This window comes from Agelaius phoeniceus, chromosome 4, assembly GCF_051311805.1.
Source record: "Agelaius phoeniceus isolate bAgePho1 chromosome 4, bAgePho1.hap1, whole genome shotgun sequence".
NCBI classification, from domain to species: domain Eukaryota; kingdom Metazoa; phylum Chordata; class Aves; order Passeriformes; family Icteridae; genus Agelaius; species Agelaius phoeniceus.
The window spans coordinates 27449437-27476230 of record NC_135268.1 but is presented as its reverse complement, the minus strand read 5'-3'; the positions used below and the strand labels follow the sequence as shown (position 1 = coordinate 27476230).

The 26794-nt window shown below is 41.2% G+C and overlaps 2 protein-coding genes and 1 long non-coding RNA gene across 3 annotated transcripts in view; 1 reads left to right on the top strand and 2 right to left on the bottom strand.

Moving 5' to 3' along the window:
* Positions 1-11: 11 nt before the first annotated feature.
* Positions 12-13827, bottom strand: ETNPPL (ethanolamine-phosphate phospho-lyase). Its single transcript, XM_054632791.2, has 13 exons — positions 13668-13827; positions 12082-12200; positions 11754-11913; positions 10819-10893; positions 9298-9391; positions 8061-8177; positions 6258-6340; positions 5535-5760; positions 4513-4667; positions 3713-3802; positions 3370-3500; positions 2425-2492; positions 12-1572 (listed from the first exon to the last, which is right to left on the bottom strand). The coding sequence occupies exons 1-13, from the start codon at positions 13721-13723 to the stop codon at positions 1441-1443; spliced, it is 1506 nt and encodes a 501-aa protein (XP_054488766.2). The 5' UTR covers positions 13724-13827; the 3' UTR covers positions 12-1440.
* LOC143693951 (uncharacterized) lies at positions 13377-18355 on the top strand. Its single transcript, XR_013182050.1, has 2 exons — positions 13377-14024; positions 17237-18355. It is a non-coding gene; the product is annotated as an uncharacterized LOC143693951 (long non-coding RNA).
* Positions 18356-19060: 705 nt separating this feature from the next.
* COL25A1 (collagen type XXV alpha 1 chain) overlaps positions 19061-26794 on the bottom strand; it is a 298659-nt gene continuing 290925 nt past the window's right edge. The window contains exons 36-37 of the mRNA XM_077177163.1: positions 25609-25646; positions 19061-24273 (exon numbers count right to left, since the gene is read on the bottom strand). Coding sequence (XP_077033278.1) covers positions 24210-24273; positions 25609-25646 — 102 coding nt within the window. The 3' untranslated portion in view covers positions 19061-24209. The remainder of the gene's footprint in view (positions 24274-25608; positions 25647-26794) is intronic.

The window sequence follows — 26794 nt, the reverse complement described above, 5'->3', positions numbered from 1 at the left end:
GTGGGACATCATAATTACAAATAAGAGATTTATTTTTATGGAAGAATTATTCAAGGATCATGAAACAGAAAATAAGCCAGCTTGAGGATGTTGGAAAGAGTTACACCAGAAACATAGACATAAATGTAGCAAATTGTGGAAAACATGAAATTAGATAAAGTGCTCAATTTTCAGTCATGTATCAGTAGGATAATTAGCAGCAACTAGGAAACAGCAGAATTTAGGGTATTAAGATTGACGAGGAAATAAATACACTTCATATTTTTTTCTGAAGTACAAACTACTTGGAAAGCCCTTAGTGTCCTCCATAGCATGGAGTTGTGCATGTACTAAGAAAGAGAAGCAGGGCTTGTGTGCTGTCATTGAAATTTAACACTGACAGTGAGGAAAGTCAGCCTGAAGTATCTGCAGCACTGGTTGTATGCATGGTTTATGCAGTGGTCCTCTCCTTTCAGTAACCTCTCCAGTGTTACACTTTATGTGCCAGAATCCCATGGAGCTGGTGTGCAACTCTTCATCACCACTGACAAAAAGTACCAGCACTGCTTTGACAGGATCAGGCAGTAATTCCCATGACACTCAAAACAACTCAAATCCATGGGAATGCAAGCTGGGCTGTCCCTGGGAACCTCATTTTTAGACACCTTCAGGTTAAATTCAATCAATCAGTGTGTCTGAAATTATATATATTTTACTTTCATATTTTATAGACTGATAGGATCCAATCTATAACCTCTAGGGAAAAAAATTTAAAATCTTACTCTATATAAATATTTATAAAAGTTGCTTTATTCATAGAAAATTAGATTCTTTATTTTCCTTGAATTTATAGTGAGAGTACCCTGCATAGACATTGTGATTCTACACATAGAGTTGTAGACTCTTAGTAGAGCATTGCTGACATTAGCAAAGCTACTCCAATTTACATCAGCTGGGAATATGGTCCATAGGACCTAAGTTACACTAGAAGATAATAATGATTTCTTTCTCAAGCATTGTTTAGTGAATTCAGCCATTAAAACATGGGAACTAATTAACATCTCAATATTACATATTGAAATTTAAAATATTGTAAAAATAGCACGTTAAGCATATATGTTTAAACTTAATAGGATTGGCATTTGCTTTATGGAAGTTAAGCAAATCAGATTCTGCATAATATGGATAAATCTGCAGTTTTCACCAAGTTTGTGTACCTACGTCACACCTGCCATCAGCACCAAGGTATTTTTGTATCACTTGTCCATTCTGTCACATCTAGATTTCAGTTCTCATGTATCTGAAAAGGTATTTTAAACCTACTGAAGCTAATAGGAATCCAGCCAGTTTATGAAAGGCATGACTAGGCTTCAAACAGATCCTAGGACTCAGACTATTGCACTCTTCATCTCAAAAGCAAGATGGACACAAATTCAAACTGAGTGAAGAAACTGTCCCTCTTCATGTTCTTATCCTTTTACTTGGCACTGAGCGTTTTTTTGAATAAATCCCATTTTCTTGTCGGCAGGCAGCTCCATTCATGTGGCCAATGCTTTCACTGGCACCTTCTGGCTGAGAACTCTCTTCAGTTGTCTGAAACAGAAAGGGGATGTCAGTGGAGGCACGTGTGTGTCTTCCACCCACTGGACCTGGTTCCCATTAGGCAGCTCTGCCTGACTCTCTGTTACTGCCACAACTTCTTAGTTCTGAAAGAAATTGAACTGACTGTATAAAAATGTCTGTAAGAGTAGGCTTGCACTCCAAACCTAGTAAAATCTAGATATATGGCAAATTACTCATCGGGTCTCTGCTTAACTTTCACACCCCATGGCAGCTGAGCTATTGCATTCCCATCCCCATAGCACCAGTGGAAATCTCTCCAAAGGACAGTTCAGCAGACTTTCCTGTAGAGAGGGTGACATGTTTTTAAGGCTGTGAGAAATCATATGAGATTCATCCAGAGCTGGGGCTACAACCTAAGAAGTCCTAATTTGGGTGTGTGTCAGCCATTCATACCCAAAGAGCTATGGTGGAAACAAAATCCTTGGAGCTCTCTGAAAACCTGGACACCTTCCAGGCTGCAGGCTTGCTTAGAAAGCCAAATATCTTTCAGTAGCATGTAATACCAAGAACCAAGAGTTGCTGACTGCTGTGCTCATGACTTTGTGTAGCCCAAAGTCTGGTTGGTGTTTGCACACAAGCAGATAAGGCAGGTGGCTTGTCTATAACACGTTGTTGGTCTGGATTACTCAGTTCTTTTTAGATTTACCCCAGTGAGAAAGGGTAAATCTCTCAGGTTCTAGCAGTGAGTTACTCTCCGGGCTCAGTTTCAAGGCACAGAGCCACTCACACTAACAAAAATGAAGGCATGCTCTACCAAAGTAATTTATACTTGCTTTGCCAAACACCTATCTGAAAAAAAGAGTTAAAAAAGTTAAAACATACTTTTCTTTTACACTGCACATTTGTAGATGCATTATTTTCTGTCTTCATTCCAGTGGCCTCTTCCAGTTCTGAAAAATAAAGTAATAAAATAATTAAATTAAAAAGAAGTGGGGGGAAGTAAGCATACCATCAATTTAGTAGCTGCCTGAAGTTAAAAAAATCAGCTATTCCTCTGGGTTTTTATCACACAAAAGAATAATTGAAGAGTGATGAGTACTTCCTAAAACATTTTTGAGGCAATGTGATTAATCTGTCAGGACTGTCTAGCTGGGGGCTATTTAGAGAAAATAATAAAATTAGCAGCTTGACTGTAGCACAGGGTATCAGAGAAACCTTTCAGAGTGGAATTCTGCCTTTTTCCAGCAGGTTAATGGAAGTCTAACTTTAGTTGTTATATTCTCAGAAGATGGGAGCATTTAATGTATAACAGGCTCCAAGAGCCCTCCTGCTAACAGTATAACTGATATTATTTTCCCCTGGGTTGGTCCTCAGGTAAAAAAAAATAGAGCCTGACAACCTTCAGGCTCAATTTGAGTGAGACAATCACGTTACAGTACTCTAGTTAAAAAATAAACAAAAAGAAAAAAAGAAAAGGTAGAGCACATTATGGAAAGTTACACCAGTGTATCTGCAATGTCTTTCAGGCCTGTGCTGAATTAATATATTCACTCCTTAACAAACAGCACATGTGACCAGAAATGAGTAATAACATTGAGTCTGTAAGAGAAAGGCTCAAGAGCAGGATTTTGTCTAAAAGTTTAGATGAAATACATATGGGGGGGAATTGTATATATTTATAATAATTGGCATTAAGAATAGCAGTTTGATGAATGGTAAAAAATGCAGTTGATTACTTTCCCTTGCATGTAATGGCCTAGGCTGTGATGGTGTTTCATTGGGAAATAAACAAAGAAGAGATTTCTTTCAGCCCTAGAGCACACATACCTGTAAGAAGTGCATCAAGAGTCTCCACTGCATGTTTTGCATCTTCCATTGTGAAACACATTGGTGGTTTAAATTTTAAAATATTCCTGTAGGGTCCATCTGCACTAAGAAGGATTTGATGCTCTTTGAGTCTGTGGAAAGAGGAAACACCTGTGTTAGATACAGGTATAAAACTGTGTCCTGTCACTTCCTTCAAGCTAAGACAGATTTTGAAAGTTTTCTTTTTTTAGTATTATGTCACAAAAAACTACACAAACTGAAAATAAAATTAATGACTAACTGCTGGAAAATGTTAGGAGGGTTTGATCACTGCACATAGTTATGTTCTTTAGGAACTACTTACTTGTAAATAAGATGAAGAGCTTCAGCCGTGGCTGGTGTTCTCTTCTGCTTATCTTTCACCAGATCCACTCCAACAAACAATCCAACACCCCTGGAGTAGAAAAGAAAAGTACAGACAAGTGAAATCCAGTGTCAGCAGCCCAAACCTTCTGCTGCAAATGCAATACCTGTTTCTAACAACTGGAATTCCCTTCCCTGGGGCACAAATGGGGGAAGGAGAATGGGAGGGGAGACTTTGTCTTTGGTCACCTTTTGGCAACTTCACACAATAAAATGGGATAACAGGTATTTATGGACAAATAAATTTACCTGGCTCATTAATGCTATGTGGCCAGATAAGAATGACAGAATAATTTTCTTTCTTGCTTATCCTGAAAATCACAAGCCAGGGAGACAAAAAAAAAAAAGCACAAAACCCCTGCAACCCAACCTCTTCCCCCCCAAAAACCTGAAGACAATTATCAATGGTAGTAACATGAGATGAGGAAAATCCATAGTAACATCTCTCAAGGAAATCCCAGAGATTTTAACAAGGTCTGCATGATTACAATGGAGTGCTGACATCTTGCATGTGGATGGCTCTTTCTCTTGCTCTCCCAGAACTTTATAGTGGCTATGCTTGTAAGTAATTAAGCAGACAGATGGACAACTTAAAAAAAAAATATATGTATTGTCCTTCAATACCAGTTGTGGGCAGTCCATTTTAAAAGAGAGGTGTAGCAAAATCATGGCATGTTTCTGTGTTCCACTCACACCAAGTTTGCTGCTTTTTCTTCTCTGACACTGCTGTAATGCACCCACCTGATATCTCCCACTAAGGGATGCTTCTCCTTTTGCTCAGCCAGCAACTCCAGGAGATAATTTCCTACACGTGTGGCATTCCCTTGGAGATCTTCTTTCTCTATTACATCCAGTACAGCCAAGCCAATGGCACAAGACACTGGATTGCCTCCAAACTGAAAGCAAAGACAAAACAAAACATGTCATCAAAATCAATACCTACCAAAATAAAAGATTCACCTGTGGCTATCTATGTTGTTTTCGCCCTCTCCTGCTTGGCATGTTCATGAGGAAAGCTCAGAAAGGTGGGGATTTTGTGGCATTCAGGCAGTGGAACACCATCCCCTACATTTGGGCAAGGGAAGGGCCCCCTCTTCCTCTGCTCCAGGTAGCAGTAATTTGAAATACTCAGGAGTGAAGAATTCAGCTGATTGCATTTGCAGGCAAAATGCTCCTGGGAAGAGCAGTGGGTGGTAGATTTGATATCTTTTGATCCAGAGAGTATAAACTCCATTTAAAACAGTGGAATTCATGGTAGCTGGGAAGAAGGCTGAGTCACAGGAGCAGAAATCAGGCTCAGTAAACAAGAAGACTGAACCTCTGTGGCATGCACACAGATGAATTATTTTCTGGTAAAGGGTCATTGTTTTGTTAGGTGTCAGTTGCAGAGCAAGGTCTGCCAGGTCATGAGCTCCACCAGCATGGAGCCTATCCTAGAAAATGGAATTTTACATAATCACCATTTCAGAGTGGGAAGAGGGAAAGAGACATAAGGAAGAATTTATCTGTATGGATGTGAGCTGAGATGCATGGCCTGCCAGAGAGCTTGTGCTGGTCCATATGATGATGTAACACTTGATACAGAGCATATTTCAAAGCTTCTCCACTTGTTTTTAGATACTAGACTGTGGTTGGCTCAAGCTCTTAGTAATGTGATGCAGTGATGGCTGCAGATGTTATCTGGATCACCTGGAGAACTTCTGACTGGTAAATGCAGACCAAAAGAAAAATAAAAAAGGGCAAAGCTTCACCTATGAACTTACTGTATTGAAATACTCCAGTCCAGAAGCACCAAAACCTTCAGCAATCTCCCTTGTTGTGACCACACAAGACATGGGGTGTCCATTGCCAATGGGCTTTCCCATGGTGACAATGTCGGGCACAAAGTCTTCACCTTGCAGCTGGAATGCCCAAAAATGCTTCCCAACTCTGCCAAAGCCAACCTGGACCTCATCAGCTATGAACACTCCACCTGCTGCATGCACATACCTGAAAACAAACACAATACCTTGAGAGTCTAGTGCTGCAGAACATTGGTAGGCAATCAAGGACAAGGCAGTCTGCATCACAGAAATTCTGCAGTGTGAGACCAAGTTAGGAAAAAAAGAAAGAATACAGTTACAGCTATTTTATAGCTATGAAATTTTTAGTATGCTACTTGATAAGAAAAAAAAAATTACATTTTAATGTCAAATAGGAGTACTGTAATGGTACTGTAGGATCATAACTGGTTTAACTTCATCTTCCATCAAATTTATGGCTGAGAATTAAAGACAGGAAAAGAATAGCAATTATCTAGCTAAAAATTAGCTGATATTCCATAAAAAATTGAACTGAAATCATACTCTTCAATAAGCAGAAATGAGCCACAGATAGGCAAGAACAGGAGAGGTTAATAGCTGAATTGATTAGATAAATCTGTAGTAAAAAAAAGCTATTTCTTTGTTTAATTTCCCCATTACGCCCATCTGAAGTGCTGTACGTACTCTGCCACTTTCTGGAAATAGCCCACAGGTGGAATTACTTGGCCTCCACAGCTCTGCATGGATTCAGCTATGAAGGCAGCAATCTACAAGAGACAAACTCGTGTGAGAGCTGTGTTCATCTACTTGGCCTCAGCAGAGACATCTAACAGTCTAGAAATAAATGTTTAAATGTGGGCCTTAATTTAATCACGCAATAGGCTGGACAACTGAGAGCTCTTGAAAACAGCTATGGCTAAAGGATTTATTAATTTTGTAATCAGAGTGCCCAAATTTGCAGTAGCCAGGGCCACCTTTGCAGCCTGATGGGAATGCAAGGATCTCCAATAAGCCCTTGTGTTTAACTGGATGACTTTTCCTGGTGTCAGTGGATGCTGGATTAGCTCCTGGGAGCTACATAAATTTATTTTAAAATGCCACTTTACGGGACACACACAACAGTGTGTACCATCTTCCCTAAGAGATTAATAAAGCTTGCAGGTATATGTGGGTTTTTGTTTAATCCTGAACACCAGGTAGAGGTGGGTGGCAGCTGACCTGTAAGATGACCTGTGGCTAGCCTTTGGGCACCCCTGCCTAATGCACAAAACTACACAAATAACATGTCAGCACGAGGCACTTGACAAAAGAAGAGAAAAATTCTACAGATGAAGTAATTCCAGTTGCTAGGAATGAAAAAGAAAGTTATTTCAAGTCAGGAAGGGTAAGAACAGCAGATCAGACACACTGGAACATCAAAATTCGTTTCTCGTCAACAGCAGAGGTCTATGCAGCAGAGATACAATATTACCCCAAGGTCTCAGCATAAGTCTGCTATTTAAGGGGTTGCATCCCCACACCACTTGTGAACCCCTCCCTGAGCATCAAGAGGTCTCTGTGCTGGTGCAGTCTTCCTGGAAACAAGGCCGGGCAGTAACGTGTAAAGAACCGCACGCTACGCGTGAGCACACGGCCAAAGAGTACGCGGCTTCCCACTGCATGTGAGGCTTAGCCTTTAGCACAACTTGTCCTGCCACAGGTCTATGCCACCAAAACCTAAGAAATGTGCAAGAGAAAGGAAACAAGGGAAGAAAAAACAAAACTATCCGTTAGTAGAGAATAATAAAAAAAAAAATTGATGAAGAAACTAAAAGAGGGGTGATGTAATCCTGTTGGACTAGAAGGGAACATGCTCCAGTCTCCACTGAAGTCTTCTGGGACTTCAGTGGGTTCTGGATCAAGCCCTACAAGTCTCAACACACTAATGCCATCATATAAAAGATTAACACACATTTTAGGTACACCTGTCTGTTTTTATCAAGGTCATAGTGTGTATGAGTGAAAGTTTCACCTTTTTATATGACTTCAAAGTCATGTTAACCAAACTGGCTCAGAAATGTAGTATTGGGATTTTTTCCAATAGATTTTCTCCATGTCTTAGATTTTTTATGTCTTTGCTAGAATTTGTGATGTAGTTTCTCAGCTAGCCTCAAACCTTTCCCTACGATATTAACAATCCACCAATTCAATGCATAAAATAAGAAATTTAACAGCTTTGATTGCATCTGCTTATATACAACTGTATTATTGATCCTTTCATTGATGCCAAGAAAAATTATCATAAAGCATCAGATAGAAAAATGGCAGAGAACCATGATAGAAAAATGCAATTTTTAAGCATTTTAAGCAGAATCCATGATAGAAAAATGATGGGAGAGGGAAGCACATGAAATTGGGAAAGAAACAAGTCCTTAGTTGCCTGTTATGCACCCCCATGCCAAAATAAATAGGTGAAGCCTCGGCATTTCCAGAGCACAAAACACACACCTTGCGTCCATTCTTCTGTGTTTCTTCAATAATCTTTTTCACCTCTTCAGCATAAGCACTTGCTGGATCTGGGTGGTCTTCCCTGTATTTACCTCTGTAGATATCTGGAGAAGGAGCCTGAAAAGACCAATTTATTTATTTGTTTTTATGAAGGCTTCTATGAAACTTTTACTTTCTTTTCTATTGTTCCACTTTATTGGCTTTTCACACAAATAGCTTATAAGAGTTAGTACAGCCTGAATGTTTCTTTTGAATGGCAAAAATGCTTACCGGAGCTTAAACTCAATCTGGGCCTGTCATGCCCAATCCAATATTACTGAACACAGCTATTGTAAGAACCATCATCTACCTCATCCACCTTTCAAGACTGTCCTTCCTCTCCCTCAAGGCACAATAATGAGTACCCATCCACCACCTTATTTCAGATTCTCACAGAAGATCCCTTTCTGCAACTGGACAGTAGGGTTCTCCAGTCTGTCACTTCCCTCCTGGCATTTTAGTCATAGTACAAATCTGTGAGTCATTCCAGCTTCTACAAATGGTGTTAGGAGCCTCTACAAATGGACAAATGGTGTTAGTTACTGTCTCAGTAACTAAAAGACTCAGTAACTAAAAGTGGTGCAGAAAGGTGGATGCTACTTTGGCAGTGTGCTTAATGCAAGGAGGTCTAGACAGGAAAGGCCTGCTTGGTGTACATTTCTAGACTGAGAAAAATTTTTGTCTTTTTAAGATGCACAAGTTTATGTGGAAAATAACACTCCCTTTGACACTCAGGAGTCCTATACCCCAAACTGTGCAAACTTGTACAATCTGCATTTCCAGTTTTGGAACTAGACTCAAAGTCCTGCACATCTTTAACCAAACCAGTGCAATGGATATTGGCTAATTTCATCAAACTGTGTAACTATACAATGCAGTGACTAAGAAAACCTGTAGCACAATGAAGGAAGTGTTCAGCCCCACAGCTGAACACCTTCTTAGAAATCCAAAAGCAAACAATTTTGTTGTACTTATTCCACTGAAATCAGCCGAGCATATGTACACTAGCATCAGCAACACAGAATGAAAATATATTTACACCAGAAGTGGGTAATACAATATGCTGCAGAACAGGCAAAATTACAAAAAAAACCCAAACAAACCAAAACCAAAACAAAACAAACAAGCAAACAAACAAAATTCCAACAACAAAACAAAACCACAAAAACCCCCCAAAAAACCCAAAAACCATACTTACCACATGCACATACTCCTTCTTGCTGTCCTTTCCCAGCTGATTAAATTTATAGGGGCTGATGTCAATCAGAGACGTAACATGGCCATGGTAAGCACTGTGTGAGTGTTAAATATTCAAGTCACTTTTCACCAAATGTATAGAAGAACCAAATTTACAACTGTGCCTATACATCATCCAGAATAGCAACCATATCTGCATCACAGCAGCATTGTTTGTGAAGGGATCTTGATTTAATTTTCTGTCTTTCCCTCAAAGACACTATGAAATTGCTGTTGACTTTAATTCACTAGCAAGACTGGAAACAGAATAAAATCAAGTGCCAACATGGGGACAGACCAAGATGATGTCTGGACTGCACTGATTTACCTAGAGCTGAAAGGTGGGTCCAGCTGCTTCATTTCCAGCCCATGGCCCCACTCTGGCCAGCCCAAGCTTTGCAAGCTAGACCCCATCACCATTGTGAAAACTCTCAGGAGTGTGCATTGCATGGAGAAGTGGGGACCTTATGCAGCAGCTGCCCATCACTATCTGCCCTGAAGGCATTGCAGGTGAGAGGGTTTGGCAGAAGCCACTGTCAGAAAAGGAGTTTGTTGGAATTTAAGTGTTTTATACTGCAGAGTATGATAAAGCTGGTTACTATTGAAGCAAACTGATTTAGAAATGAGGGACTGGAGCCTTTTGAGCCTAAAGCATGTAGCATTCAGGGAATAGTAAACACTTTTGTTCAGCCATAAACTTGAAGTGAATCAAACCTCAAACCAAAGACATGTCATTATTTCTTAGTAGAACACACATAGGTTAGTATATTGCTAACAGGGATCTGAATCTAGTTGAGTGAAACAAGGTTTGTGCTGCTCAGATAGACGTGCCCTTGCATTTGCTCTGGCTGGACTTTCTAATCACAACCTGAGAAGAAAATCCAGCACTACAGCAACATCACCAAACCCACAGCTGCATCTAGGATAGGAAAACCCTGAAACGTCAGCCACCTACCCTGTGGCTGGCAGCCCTTTCAGCACCTCCTGATTTTGCAGTCCCTTGGTTTTGTGTGCATACTTGTGTTCACTGAAGGAGAGCTGAGCATCATTGCAGCACTGCAGCAGAACTACAGGATCTTTCTTCTTGACCACTGAATATTTATTTGTGCAAAATGAAATGTGTCCAGCAACGCGTGATGAAGAGAAAGCATTTTTCCAGAGCAGCCCAGTAGCCAGACCACTGCTTTTGAAACCAACATTTAAGTCTCTGGCATGAATTGCACTGGGAGTCTGTGGGAAATGCCCTCTAACAGGTGCCTGACCTTCTGGGGTGACTGACAAGCCTATTTTTCAGAGATCTTCAAAACTTGTGTTTATCCAAATGTGAAAAAGGGATTTCCCGATCTGTTCTAACACAAAAGCAACAAAGCTTTTCTTTCAGCAGACAGTGGAGTACAAACAGCAGGGGGTTGCTGCAAAGCTGCTTTTGAAGTAAAGGCAGGAGCTGCTGGCTGTGCTCACATAAGCTGCTCTGCGTCCTTACTTTTCCAGGGTGATCACATCTTGGTGCCCACGGTACTGCCGAGCCAGTCGCAGAGCAAGATCATTTGCTTCAGACCTGCATGGAAACAGATACAGCAGCAAAGCAGTGAAGGAGCACTTCCAATAAAAAGGGTGTTCCAACAGAAGGCAAGGCATGGGACTCATGGATATAAGAAGTCAACACGGCAGACTCTGTTACTGTACAGATTACATTGCTAAGTTTGAGACTATAAGTGCTATGTAAGGGGGCAAAGATAAAACAGCCCTTTGTATAAACAGCAAACAAAGAGATGCTTTCTTTCCCTCCCCCAGTTTGCCTGTAGATATTTACCTCCCCTCGGTACAAAGGAGGCCAATTTGCAGCTGAGAACACAGTGCAGTCACTAACCCTCAAAAAGCAATACCCCATCTCCCACAGTCCACAACTCCTTTCTCCCCAGTGCTTGCACCATCACAAATCTGCACCCTGGAAGAAGACTCAAGCTTCCAGCCTGATCTGTCACAGCTCCTTTGCTCACAGTCTGTCTGTTTTGGACATGTAAGTGATCACAGACTACCAATCTGCCTAAGGAGGACTAACTTGTTTCCAAGGTTATATGTCAATTTACAGAAGGTATTCATCAGTCTATACATAACATTCACCAATTTGCAGAATTAATTTCCTCTTCTTGCTTTTTTCCCCCCACTTTTTTTTTTTTTTTGCATAGAATTCAGCAGGCCAGTTTCATGTTTTGGCTCTCTTGCTTGGAGCCATCACTCTAATTATGATGGCTGCAAATAGGAAATAAGTTTTGATCAGTGCTGGATATATTTTTGTTGCATGTTACCAAGTCCTACTTCATAAGATTTAGACCAAGCTGTCCTGAGTGTCTGTCTCAAACAGGAGCAAAATAGTCATAAAGAACAGTCATATAAAAAAGCACAACTCAGACCTACCCAGAGTTAACAAAATAGCAAACAGAGAGTTTCTCAGGCAGGGTGGCTGTGAGTCGCTGTGCATACTGAACAAGGTTGTCATGCAGGAAGCGAGAGTTTGTATTGAGCAGCTCCATCTGTTTTGTTGCAGCCTTTATCACATATGGATGGCTGTGGCCCACTAAAGAAGAAAATTATTAGTTATTACTATCAAGCCAGTTCAGTCAATTACTGAACCACACAAGGACGTTCAGAGAAGCACTGTGAACATCACCACTTGGCAGAAATGTGTCCTGATCCCTACTGGAAATTGAGGAATAGAAGCAGTCTCACAAGTCAAACTGCTTACCATGTGCAACATTGTTGATGCAGTCTAAGTATTTTTCTCCTTTCTCATCAAACATATATTGGCCCTGAGCACGGACTATCTTCAGAGGGTCCTTGGCATAGAAAACTTTGCAGGAAGGCCTAAAACATAATAAACATAATACCATTTTAATTTTCTCACTTTTTCTCCCTCCTTTGAGCGTTGAGGAGGTTGATTTTTTTGCAGCTCTGGAGACAATTGCATCCTTCTGCACAAAAAGCTAAAAGTTTGTGAGTCACTCAGGTGGTGGTCAAGCAGGGGCTCCTGCTCACAGTGAAAACCCATGCACTTCCCCAGGCACAGTGGGAACAGAAGCTGGTCTTTAATAAGGGTGTGCTTGACTCTGCCTGCAATTGATTTCACGGGAGAACAGTGTCTGCACGTCGTTCCAGGTCCTTATATGTCCTGCCGTGTTCCTGGGCTGCAGCTCTGCTTGTTTACATGCCTTACAGACATCCATGGCCAAATCACTCTCTGGGACTAAAGGAAGCTGTTAAGAACTGTTCTATACTATAGCCAAAAAATCCTTACGCAATGGATGGCTGTAGCATATAGAGGTCACAGTCAAGAACAAAACACTAATGCCTTGCAGGCTTTATTTTCAGAGGTGCTGAGCAGGTCCTAAAACCCTCACACTCTCACCCTGTCTGCTTTGGATAAAAATCTTCAAAAGCAGCATTTTATAAGCATCTCAATCATACTGACTTCCAGCAAAATTCAAGCTCCTTATAAAATTAACCAAAGTACTCTTTAAACACTCTATTTTTCTTCCCATCCGCCCCCCCCTGCGCCCCCCCTGCGCCCCCCCTGCGCCCCCCTGTTCTTGGAGAATGTGCCAGCTATGTAATTATGTTGAATGATATTACTGAGCAGAAGGAAAGTCTTCTGAACATTTAGCAGTGTTTATATGAACTTGGATAAACACAGTTGTTTCCAGGTAAGTCTGAGAGTTATTGTTGGGTATACTGAGGTTATGAACTTGTAAATGTGACTCCCGCATAGTGAAGTAGTTTGCTTTCTTTCTCACAGCTTCTAGCCGTGCTGCAAAGCCACGCAATTTCCTGTGCTACTGATACATTCTTTTTCTTGATCAGTATCGGTCACAACCTCTGGCAGCCCTCCCTCCTGCACGTCCCTCAGTTAAACTCAGCTTAAGGAACAGCAACAGGTTCATTCAGCGGACACGGCTGTTTTGCAGGTGCATGCACAAAAACACCCCAACCCTGCGCAGCCTCATTTCAGACCTACACCTGGGTACCACATTCTGGCCGCTTGCTTTGATCTGCTGGAAAAGTGAATGATGCGTTTGATGGACAGTGCTCTAATAGCGGCATCCCTCCGCCCGCCTAGGGAATTCCGGGTGGCCCCGAGCCCTGGCAATCCGGAGGGATGACAGCTCCTGTGTGTGCCCATGTCCTCCTCCCCGCTGGGTCCGGAGGGGCTGCCCAGCGCTGGCAGCCCCGGGCAGCGCCGAGCGCGTCCGGACGGGCGCTGTCACCATGGACAGACCTTCCTCCTCCTCCTCTTCCTCCCCTCTGCCCCGCTCCCGGCCCCGCCGCCGCCCCTACCCGATGTGCTTCCTCCGAAGGGCGAGGGTCTCCGCCTTGCTGTAGAGCTCCTCCATCCCGCCGGCAGGCACGGCACGGCACGGCACGGCACGGCACGGCACGGCACGGCACGGCACGGCACCGGAGAGCACCGTCCGTCCGAGCCGCCGAAGGGTTCCCCGCCTCTTATCCCGGCGCCGGCCCCGGCCAAACCCCTCCTCCCGCCTCCCTCCCTCGCTCCCGCCTGCCCCGCCGGGACGGGACGGGACGGGGCAGGACGGGACGTCCCGTCCCGACCGCTCCCCCATCCCCATCCCCCTGGGCTTTCCTTTCGGGGGGACTCGTGTTTCCTCTCGAGCTGAGGCGGGCCAGCCGCGGGTGAGTCCTGTGCCTTGGAGCTGTGTTGGCTTTTTGGTTTTGTTTCTGTTTTTTCCTAGGGGTGCCGAACGGCACAAATTGGCGGAACAACGGGCTCGGTGCGTGGGGCGGTCTCGGCTCCCACGCGCGATCCTGCCATTCCTGCCAGTCCTCGGTCATCCTGGTGGCCGCAGCGCCACTGCCACAAACATTCGGGAGCGGGGTGAGGAACACAAAGCGGATTATTTAATAAAAATCAGGGTCATAATTCAATGTTCCTCTCTGCCTCTTATGTCCCCAAATCTGTTTGTAAGTGTATGGCCATCAAAGCCACTATCACTATTTCCGCATTTCTTAAAAAGCGAGGCAAATTATAAGATCTACAGCTTGCCAGGTTTTGTACGCGTACCTAAAGAGCCGTGGTGCCCAAATATGTGGATTCCCTCTTAGGTCCAGGCAATATCTAAATATACCTAGGCCTTGATCACTTTGTAGCCACAGAAGCAAAAAAGAAGCGACTTGCTCGAATGTGGCATTTCTCCATGGTTACATTGATAACCACTTCGCTGGACATCAAAGCCCACAGGAAAAAGAGGGGACAATAAGACGGGAGGTGGGGGAAGGAGGACAGAACTCCCATCAAGAGACATCACATTTCAAAACGGCGAAGAAACTGCTGGTGGAGCACCTCGGATTTACCTTCTCCCTGCCAAGCACGCACCGTCTCCTCTGGAGGCTGCGTGAGCAGACAGCACGAACACTCGCCCACGGCCCTGCCACCCCATCTGTAGCTCGTCTGTGCCACCTGCAGCACTGTGTTTGGAAGAGTTTTCAGAGAGCATATGTAAAGCCACACAATTTCCTGTGCTGATGATACTTCCTTTTTCTTAATCAGTATCCAGCAAGTCATCCTAAATTCTGCATATTGAAGAAACCCACTTCCTGATTTTTACTTTTTTTTTTTTTTTTAATATCTCTGCCAGCAAGCCACCTTTCTGCTTCTCTAGACAGCACTTCTTTCCATCCAGTCATTTATTTGAGCTTCCTCAGTGTTAAATTTGAAGCTTTGACATTCTATACTCCTGCTCCATTGGAAACCTTGCCTCACCAGCCAACAGTAGCAGAAGTCATAGCAGCTCCACCTCTATATCCCGGCAGAGACAGCTGCTGCCTGTCTTCAGTGCCTTGTCCAGGCAGAAAGACATAAAAAGACATGAAGGAATTGCCAAAACTGTCAGCTAGGGCAGTATTGTACAGGCAATGAGGAAATTCATTGATGGGTCCTCAAGAGGAGAACAGGCATTTAGATCTGCTAACATCCAAACAGAGCCAAGGCTAGAGTCTGTCAGGAATGCTCTCTGCAATGCTTTTCCCTTTTGCCTGCACCTCTGAAAACTGGGCAATGATATTCAGCATAGGGTAGATGCAGTTCGAGTTGTACTACCCCTTACATACTGACTTAGCAGCAATCCCTGGTACCAGCAGTGCACAGGAGGGCTGGGGCCAGGCAGCATCCAAAAAGCATTTCAGGAGAGATGGTTTTCCCACACGGGGCTGCTGCCTGCCCTCTGTCGGTGCTGAGCACAGCCTTGTCCCTTCCTCCAGGGTTGCTGCCGATGCCAACATTAGAAAATCTCGGCTGTTTATGCTGATGTGCCTTGTCTTGCTCATGTGGAAACCCTGGGCCACAAACCCAGGGTAAACCACGGATTTAAGGTATATGCAAAATATTGTGCTGCTACTTTAGATGCATGCACTGACAGCCTGGTATCAGGGCTTTTGTTTCAGGTTTAGCAAAAGCAAGTCTGCCCACAGCTAACTTGTAACAACAGCAAACCTCACCAGGAAACCTTGAAGTGGCAGGTGAAGTAGAAGGGGGAGATTGTTTCTCTGTTCCTTTAAAGCCACGGAAAGGGTCTTAACAATCAAGGAAATATCCCTCCCTCTTGGCTCATAGTTTTCACACTCTTTTGATACCATGAGCAGGAGCAAGCCTGCCAAGTCTCTTGTGTGGGGTCTCTCCCAAGATCAGCAGAGACCCCGACCCAGACACAGACCTTTGCAGCACCACTTGCCCTCATAATGCTGAGCAGCAAATACTGGCAGCTATCTCTTCATGATATATAGTAGGATTAAAATAGCTTCTTTTCTTTTTTTTTCCTTTTCCAAAATACTTGTGTTTTAGTAAAAAGCCAAAAATACAAACCAAATCATGCCGTTTACTCCATCCTGCTCTGTTTGCTTTATGAACATTTTAATTTTCTTTCTTCCACGCTTGTTAATGGGCTTTGTCCTGGCATAGTACCAGAAACCAGCAGCCTGGCTTCCTGTATGAAGGATGAAAAGGAGTAAATATTTCTAACAGTTACCCAAAGTATCCAAGTAAGGTGCCTCTGGCTACCTATATAACTGTGAAGGAGCTCCTCTGAAAAACAATATATTGCTGGTGAATCCTGAGATGTAAACCCACTGCAGATGGACTTGCTGTGGAAATTTATCTGCACCAAAGATCTGTTTCAGTGCAGAAATTTAAAGATGGACAAACCATGGCTGTCTGCACCTTCTCAGGGACAGGCAGCTGCTTGGCATTTGCTCTGGAAGGGGAATGGACTTGCCTGCGAGTTCAGGCAGTGACCGGTCCAGCAGGGCCCCCAGTCAGTGAAGCACAGGGTGTGTTGGCAACATTTGCTTTTATCAGCTTCATCTCAACCAGAATCAATTACCTCAAAACGATTTTAATATACCAAATAGAAGAGAGATCCTAAGAGCTGGCAAAAAAGTTACCAGATACTTGTTAGCTCCAGGAGGGAGCAGCCAAAGGTGATGTCAGAAAGACCTCGTGACAGCTCCACTTAGGTGTGGGCACTTTGGAAACTCAGTCAAGCTGTAACCTGCACGTGAAAAAACAATCAGGATATTTATTAGCTATTGAACATTCTGTCTTGGTGTAAGCACATGAAATTAACCCCTGCATTCTGGTTATGTGACAGGAGCATGTCCACAAACTAAAGCAGCTTGAGTAAAACTATACTAGCAGACAGAGATCTCTCTGAAGAGGTTTGTGTACAGTATTTTCTGAACTCTACTGGTTTTATATATATATATATATATACATTTTTATATGTTCAAATAGACACCTGAAGACATTGATAGACATATATATATATATATGTACACAAATATATAGATATGTATATATGCAGCAAACCAATTAATTTTTTTACTACATCTAGGAGATGGAAAAGTAGAATGCCTTCCAAAAGCCAATGGAAGAGAAGACAAATTAGTAACCCTGGGAAGACAGAGCCCTGCAGCAACATGACATGTTTTGGCATTCCCTTGTTTTCTTTTAATATTTATTTGGGTGCAGTCGTTACTACTTGCTGGAACATGAAATGCTTTGTCAGCTGCTCAGTTTGTTTTGGTTTTTTGTTTGTTTTTTAACATTTATGTGTTATTATAATGGAACCACAAGGTGAAGCTTTGTGAGAAGAGGACATAAAAAGCCAATTCTGTTGCATTATTTTTTATTTGGGTAGGGATTAGCAGGTTTAGTAGGTCCACAAGGCAGAGCTGCATAATAACCTTTAAGTATTTAATTAAAGCTCTATTAAAAAAAAAAAAAAAAGAGGCAGAACTGGCAGGAATTTCACATGCAGTCCTGCATGTGCTCTGGCACATCACAAAATTATGCAGGAGGCATGTGAATGGGGGGCAGTGCCAGAGGAAAAGTCATGTCCCATGGCTGCAGGAGGATGTGAAGGCTGTAGGATATTGGTTACCTGAGGTTTGGCCCTGAAGCATCTAAAGGGAACAGAAAAGTGAAAAATAACAAAGCACGGAATGGGAAGGCCACAGGGTGCTGGCTCTGGCAGCAGCTCAGAACACACGTTTGTGCTTTGGCAGGACATCTAGAACTGCATTTCTCTACGAAAGCAGAAGAAAGACAAAAGCAAGAAAAGGGCAAGAGTGGCCCCAGCTGAAGCCAGGACATCAGCTGGGTCAGGCTGCCCAGCTGGGGTGACAGCAGCACTCGCAGCCCTCGGGGCCATGTGCTCAGCCTGGCAGAGCAGAGCACGTTAAGCTGGATGCACCCCATCCTGGAAAGGGAACAAAGATAGTTTTAGTCCTTCCAAGAGTCTAAAACAGAGCCGGACAAGATAAATGGACATTTATGGGGATTAGCAAGAGTTAATAGGAGAGGCCAAACCTCTCCACCTACAATTCTCTCCGCCTGCAGTGACTGCATTTTTGAGGTGATGGAAAGGGAAACAATGTGGAGTGTTCTGTTTGTCTGAAATATTTTGGGATTTAGAAAATCCAAACATTTAAATAAAGTGTTCAAGAAATTACTGCTGCTCCTCAGTGGTTTTTTGCCTTTTAAATATTTTGTTCAGGAAGACTCCTGCAAATGTATGTCTCCTTAAACCAGGGTGCTTAAAAATATACAAATTTTTAACAATTATTAACATAATAAATATTACAAAACAAGCTGTATCTGAGGAAAAGAGATCCTCACATTTTCTAGCTTGCACTGGTACTTGTGACACTGCCTGCGCACATCTTTATTTCTCAGCAGTTCAAGTTTATTTTTCACCTTCAGAATTACAGAAAAGGGAGACTGGTGATTTTCAGCTTTATTTAGATCCCAGGGGGCCTCTGAACTTGGCTAAGCAATAGTTTCAACTTGTGGTGAATACACAGATCCTTGCAACTCTCCCAGAGTGAGGAAAGGCTCCAAGCTCTGCAGTAAAGCTTCTTCCTTAGATAATTTGTGGATGCCCACAGCCTGTGCTGCCTGTTTAGAACAGATAATGAAGAGACTCTGCTTTGAAGGGGAAAGACACATTGAGAACACGAAGAGGAAGGTGAGTTTTCCTACTGCACACGTGGCAGAGGCCCTGGTTTTTGTGTGAATGTCTGACACAACTTGATCTAGACTTCAAACTTCAGGTTGGCATAAAGCAGCACACACGTTTTCCAATCCAGACAGACCAGGACAGTTTTTTTGCATCAACATTAAGAACTTTATAGCTATTCAAAATCAGCACCAATGGTTGGATTAATATTTTAATAATTACACACTTTTTACATTATGAAAATAAATCATAAATAGTGTAAAAATAATTCTGAAGATCAACTTCTCACAAGCAAGAAACAAAACCTGAAGTACAAAACTGAAAGAAAACAAAACAATATTCAACTGAAAAACAAGGAGAAATTTTAATAATAAAAACAAAAGCATGCTGTTTGATTGGGTTCAATTAAGTCCAGACCAGTGGCCACAAGAAAGTGGTAAATAATAACAAATTAAAATGGGTGATTAAAACCTTGCAATTCTTTACACTACTCATCAAAAGAGGTCTTGTGACATATTTACAGTGCTAAGACACTCAAAATATTTCTAGTATTGATAATATGATGCTGACCCATGTATTTTTTCCCCCCAAACACTGAAATCCTTGCCAAATTACTTTTCTTTGTATTTTTATCTCTTCTACTTCATTTATGAGACCATTTGCAATACAAAAATAACGGCACATATAGATGAACTTAAAAAAGTAAAAAATACAAATAAAAATATATAATATTTTCCAAAGGAAAAAGTCAGATACATACATCTTAGCAACATTTTTAAAGTTGTGTGATATTTTTCCAAACATGTACAATAATATAAGAATATCCACATATATGTTAACAATATGTAAAACATTCTTCCACCAACCCAACTCTCCATAATACTTCAGGGAAGTGTGCAAGTACCAATGGGATCTGGGAAATTAATACAATTTCTTTTTAAAATAGAAACAAGTAAAACACTAACGGTCCCAGGTTAAGTTAAGGCCCCCTGCTTTCAAAGAAAATTCAATTTCCAAGCAGCATTGATAATTGGATGCATTTAAAAACAAAATGAAACAAAAACAACACTCCAAATCTCTTTTAAAATACAAACTTCACTTGTTCTGTAGAGTATCTTTTTCAGAAATGATGGTGGCAGGCACTTGTTTCTAACTGCATTTAATGAATCCAACCACCAAGTAAAATACTTTAATAACAGAGGGTGCAAGAAAACCTTCATTTGTACATTACAGCAACATTGACACCCATAAAAACAAATGGCAGAAAAGAAAAAAAAAATCAGTGTTAGTTTTAATTCCAGTCACTGAAACAGAATTTTTACAATGACTACAAATCAGACTTTCTTTTGACCACTATCTTTGCAGATGTGTTTTGTGTGAGTCTTTAGTGTGAAAATTTAGGAATCTCATTAGGTAAAATACAGAGATTTAAAAATGTAATATAAGATGGTCAAGAAGCAGAGATCAGGAAATTTGAAGGGAAGGGGTCAACCCCTGCATGCCTTGAACCTTTCCATCACTTCCAATAAATAGGCTGACAATATCTCTGCAGTTCTTACTGAAGTAGTCCTGATTTAAGCAAAACCCCACTGCTGAAGGTGGTAACATCCCCCTCATTACAAAGTGTAACAGCTGGGTCCTTCCTCCTGCGTGTCTCAAAGAGCTTTGCAAGGAGAGGGCTCATCCCTGTCCCCTGCCCTTGCTGGGGCTGGGGAGGCACAGCCAGGAGAGGAGCCCTGCACGGCTGAGCCGGGATTGCCATCCCAGTTCTGGGGCAGTCAGTGGGACACCTCCCTCCACACCCCATGGGGATCCAGGATCCCAGCCACGTATCCTGGCACAGCCCCAGCCCTGCAAACACCACCCTCCACCAAAGGCCTGCTGAGCTCACTTGGGGTTGCACACGCACCCCGTCCATGGGTGCGACGCTCACTGGGGCCAAAGCTAACTGTCCACACCATACATCAACCTTAAGAATTATTCCTTTTCCAACTCCATACTTTACACATGTGCAGATAAATGGATCTGATTGTTCTGAAACGCTTTCATACTACTTACACCATAGACTGAAAGAATATACAAACAGCTGGATGAAGAGTATTATTCTGCTTTGCTACACTATCAGAATATGACATCATGACCAGCAATAAATAAAAATAGAAATCAAAAACACATTGTATCATTGTTCTGTGATTTAACATCTCATGCTTTACCTCAGGAAAAAATAAAGTTTTCCAAAGCATCCTGAAAGAAAGCTTTCCCACAGTTAGTCCATGAATATGAAGACAAAGACCACGTATGTCAGACATATTCCATACAGTGCTTAAAAGATTTGCGGCCTCTGTAGCAGGACTTCTGCACAATGTGGCTTTATGCACTGGAGTAACAGGTAATTACAAAACTTCATATGAAACAAATAATGAAAACTCTCAAAGAAACAAGGATTAATCATACCTGAAAAGTCAGGGATATAGAAACTGTGTAGACTAATACCACTACACATTTCTACAACTGAAAAGACTGGTAGAGGAACTACTGTTCCTGTCACAAACTAAACAAAACAAATCATATCTATCTGGAGGAATGCCACTAAAAGATACAACAACACACTGGCAGTTCAAACTGTAGCTTTGCCATCAAAAGGAAAAAGATATACTAGCACCAGAAATAGTTGCTTCTTGAACAAAACAAACACGTTGCAAGTCTTCACAGGGTGCTTTTCTTGATGAAATATTGAAACAAATTCTTTTTTTTTTCTTGTACTGACCATGCAACTTTTCTAGATATTTTTAAGTTTCATTTCAATTCAATCTGAGATGCAAGTATTAATGCCAAATCTATGTATGTAGTTTAACCATTCAAATGAAATTGTTTATCAACTGCTCACTCATGGTTATTTAAAAGGAATGAACATTCCATGATACTGAACAACACACAGGCTAAAAAAGCCAAGTAAGATTATTTGAAAAGTATTCCTACCTGCCGGAAATTTAAGAAAGAAATTAATTTACAAGACAGAAAATAAAGGAAATGAAGGTGCTGAAGTATTTCTTCAGTAGGGTCTCAGTGTCAGGAAGTTAAAGGAGAATTGAGCTTTGACTAACATTTAACAGTAGCATCTATAATGATTTCCTGAATGACAAAACCATGGGCCAAAGCTCTGCTAGATTTATTGGTGCATATAGAAATGGATGCTAGGAGGGCAGTTAAAAAATACAAGTACACAAATTTAAAAAAAAAGATAAAGAAAGTGCTAATTATTTATCAGCATTATTTATCTTGTTGCGATTTCTTAAATGAGTTGTGTTTGTGGACAGTCTCAATGTGGAGTTGCTAAATCATCTAGCCAGATAATAAACATCCTACTTGATTTTGCATGTAAATACTCTGCAGGACCTTTAAAAAATATTTCATCTGACAGTATTGATTGCCAGTATTCGATATCTTGACAAACATCCAGCTTCTGGTCTCCACATGTACCATCCACCCAGCCAAATGTGCCGAGTCAGGACACGGCATGAGCGACTCTTTTCTGGTGAATTTACTGCTCACCCAGCCTGCTGGTTCTTTGAGACACTGCTGCCTCAACAAGCAGACTGAAAGGGGCAACTCAGAGGCTCACAGGGTGCTGCTCCTGTCCTCCTTCTGAAAGGCCCTCAGTGGTGTTATTGCTGTAACTCTCTAGTAAAGTTTTATATTTTGTCTGTGCCTCCTGAAGGTTCCCACTGTTGTAATCATCACTGTTCTAACAGGTTGATACTTGCATCTCTGAAAATTTAGGGAAAGCAAAACATACTTCCTTATTTCTGTGAACACTTATTTCTTCCTATTGGAAAGAGGGGATTGAGCCGTAAAAATACACATTATTCAGTGTATAGTGCGAGATTTTTGTTTTTATTAGTAAGATAATACTAACTGGAGGCCACTAAATTGACTTTTTGCTGTAAAAATCTGTGTTTTCCTCAATGAAAAGCTGGGTTTGACTCCAATATACCAAAATGAAAATAAAGATTCATCAAAGAGAAATATTCAATTATAGTGGCATTTCCATTGATTTGAGATTGTGAAGCAATACAAAAAGAAGATGTGACCCCGTCTTCACATGATTTAGAAATGATGGAGCCAGGAAAAATGTGCGTTCCAAGAAGGGCATAAGGTGCCCTCATATGAATGGAGACAAGCTGTCTTCTTCAACTTAGTTTTGGTCTACATATGAAAGACAACTCCTCAAAAAAAAACCCTCCTAAAAATGGGATGATTCTGCTATATACATTAGGGACAGAAGTGATATAAAAAGAATTTCCATCTGCCAAATATGGCACCATTTCTCATAAATTATACTCTCAAACTAACTTCAGTGCACCATATGAAGACTCAAAATTGTAAAAAAATACCTCGTGGCAAAACTACAAATGTGCACAAATTACGTATTTCTAGCAATAAAAAAAAAAGTGGAGAAGGAAATGTTTCTCTAGAAAGCCATCTGAACAGAAAGGGAGAAACATCAACACTTTTAACAGTGAAGCATGGTGACAAGCATGCAGTGATAATCACACAGAACTGTTTCTCTCCAATGGTGTTTGAGCAATAATGTCCACTAAAATCACCGTAACAACATAAAAGGAGCAAGATGAATACATCATTCTGTGAAACATAAAAATAAACTCTTTCTTTTCTAGACTTAAAGGCTTCAAAGACTCTGGAATAAAAACTGTTAATACTGAAACAAGACGAATATGTGGCTTGAAAGTATTTTCTTCAATGCCGTCATCACAAATGTTGAATAGATTATTGAAATGCATTCTTTATGGCAACAGAAACAGGAAAAGGAAACAAAACCAAGCATTGCTTCCAAATTCCTGTAGAGAAGTTCAGCCAGTTATGTGTAATTTAAAGTGAATAACCTGAAAACCACACCATGATACATACATCTCTGATCAGTTCCATTGTTATCCTCCTCTGGAGGATGATCGGATTCATCCCCACCTCAAGAGTGCTTTCTCCTCCAGCAGTCCCAAAACACAACATGCAGAGTGCCTACACTCTGTCCGTCCTCCAGTGAGGTTGAGAAGCATCTGGTCTCAGGCGGTGTCTGCCATCAAATGATCCCTGCAGCACCTCTGTAACCTTTTCAAACAACCCACAGAGAAGTCTGGTTTCTTCTTCAAACTTCTGTCCCCCTGACGAAGGACTCAACAGGGCCTATCGTGAATGTCTTCACGGCTGTGAGCAGTGCAAGGCAAACCGACGCTGATCAACAGGCGGGGCCCTCCCTGATCCAAGGGGCCAAGTATCCCGCAAGAATGGAAGCCATCCACCTGCAGCTGGAATGCTATTCCCCAAAAATTCAAGGCCTCTCTCTATGCTCCTCTGGTTTATCTCTTTTTAGCAATGAGCCATGGTGTGACTCCCTTGAGATGACAAAAGGAAATGACTCAGAAGCTGGAATCAAAGGCCACTGTCAGCAGCCACTCATGATCACACAGCAGGCAGGTCTGGCACACACACTCATGCTTTTAGTGCACACGAGCAGATGTGGTGTCATGGATCACTGACGTGCTTAAGATGGACATGGAAGCCAAGTCAGTAAACTCCAACAGCAGCGGGTACAGTACATTTCATAGCATTTTGCTCTTATTTGGTCACAATTTCTTGTAAACTAGTTCATGGCACTCATTGTCCATGCACATCCACAAGCCAAAATACAGGAATTTACAGAAATATTAATTTCTATTATTGATCATTGTTTAGAGATCTCTCCCATTAGAGAGACAATTTTTGCAGGTTTATCCTGCAGTTTTTGTATCATCTAACTGCAGATGTAGGTGAAAAACAGATGTATGTATGGACTATTGCAAACAAGTAGAAGCAGCTACATGTAAACATATCTCAGACTTGTAAAATCAAATTTTCAGTTCTCATCTATAAATAAAAAAGTGGAGCACTATATACACAACTTCATGCTTGTAAGGTTAGATTAATCACTGCAGAGACAAAAAGAGATACAGATTAATCAAATTAGTAAGATATTTCAGACATCTATTACAAATACATAGATATGGCAGAGTTACAAATATGGATAGTTACTTTCTCAGCACCAACTATTCTTCAGAGATAAATGCAACCAGGATTTCACTTATGCTTCACCTTTTCTGATATATTATATGCCAGTATCCCTCCAACTACATTATTCTGAATGCTGTGTTTTTAAATCAAGCACTTTCTAGGTTGAATCTTTACTAAAATAATGTCACCAGTTAATATTGCCATAAAACACAAAACCCAGGAGGATTTATTGAATAGAGAAGAAAGGCAAAGAAAAGCTCAGGATACACTGTCCTTCTCAGTATCCCAGAAAGCCAATATAATAATAGATCAACAGATAGATTTGATAAAAATGCCACATCCATGAGCTTTTATAATGAATAGGAAGCACTGATCATCTGCAGAAACCAAAGGATGTGTGAGTCTTCATGTGAAAAAAGAAAAGTCTTGGACTTTTCATGAAACTAATGCCAACTATTTCTACAGTACTGCCTCGATGAATTATTCTGCATGAATTACAACATATCACATCAACTGCTGTCATGGAGAGGTCTGATCTTGCATTCCTGATCATTGTATTGATATGTCTGTCTAGGAGGCTCTGAAGTATATCTTGATACTGTTCAGTATGATTGTGACAGGCATTTCTGCGTTCTAAGGACATACAGGTCCTGAAAAGAAAAATCTCTGTCCATCCTACCTTTTGCCAACAGCCAGGCATTGGTAATCCATCAGGACCCTGTTTCAAGGGGAGTAAAAGGATGAAAAAAAAAAAAAAAAGAGTATAAGTAAGTTTGACAGGATAGATATTTCATCAACATCTGTTAGAACAGCTGATGCAGCTTTGACTTTCTATCTAAGAAGTAGCTCCCAGTTAACTTATTTCCTCTCTTATTCCCAAAGTGAAGGAAAAGCCAAAGGCAGGAAAGTTTACACTGTAAATACATACATGCACTTCTCTGCCATAAAGATTTGTGTTTTTTTCTAGATCATTAGAACTTCATCAGTTTCTTATTGCTACTACAGCACAGGTTACATGTTATTTTAAATATAATCTGTTTTATTCACAATAATCTGTATCTGAATGTACAAGATTAGTGAGAAAAAAAATACTATGGTTTTTATCTGGAGAGTATTATGTTTTATGGGCCCCTCATTCAAAGGTCACCCTGTGATAAGACAGCAGGACTCAAATGGGAGTAGGATCTTTTCTTTTCACTTTTATTATCAGTTTTTGAATGAAGCAGCCAAATCCTGAGGCCTGCACATACCTTGAGTGCCACGGTGGAAGAAAACATCAGCAGTGGGAGCAGGGCAGCACAGCACCACTGATTAGTTCAGTGCTTAGACAATATGGCCATCTAATTTCTTCTCATGTTAGTAAGAGTCACTCCTTTTCTTGTATCATTTCTACCTTCATGTTTCTCCATGCATCCAGTAAGATCAGGGCCAGCTTTTGACCAGAGTCATACTGGTTTTCATGGATCTAATTCTGATTTACATGGCTGCCCAGGGTTTATTCAGGGAGTTATATGCTCAGAATTAGGAGCACATACAATGTAACTAGACTATGCATAAGCAGAAAAAAAATCAGGCCTTTAGATTTATTAGAATTTAGAATACCAATACTTAATGTTAACCTACATGTGAAGATAATGGTTAATATGAATTTTTGAATATACTTGCATGTGGTCTGGTGTGAATTACTTGCTGCCTGAACAAGAGACAGTGCTGCATGCTAAACAGCTTATTCTAGCAATTATCCACAAACAGATTATTTTTGATCCATCAACGATTGTTAGTGAATCTTCAGATATAGATGATAATACAGAGACAGAGAAACATTTTTAAATTCCAAAAGCATGCTTGATTATCCCCAACAAAATA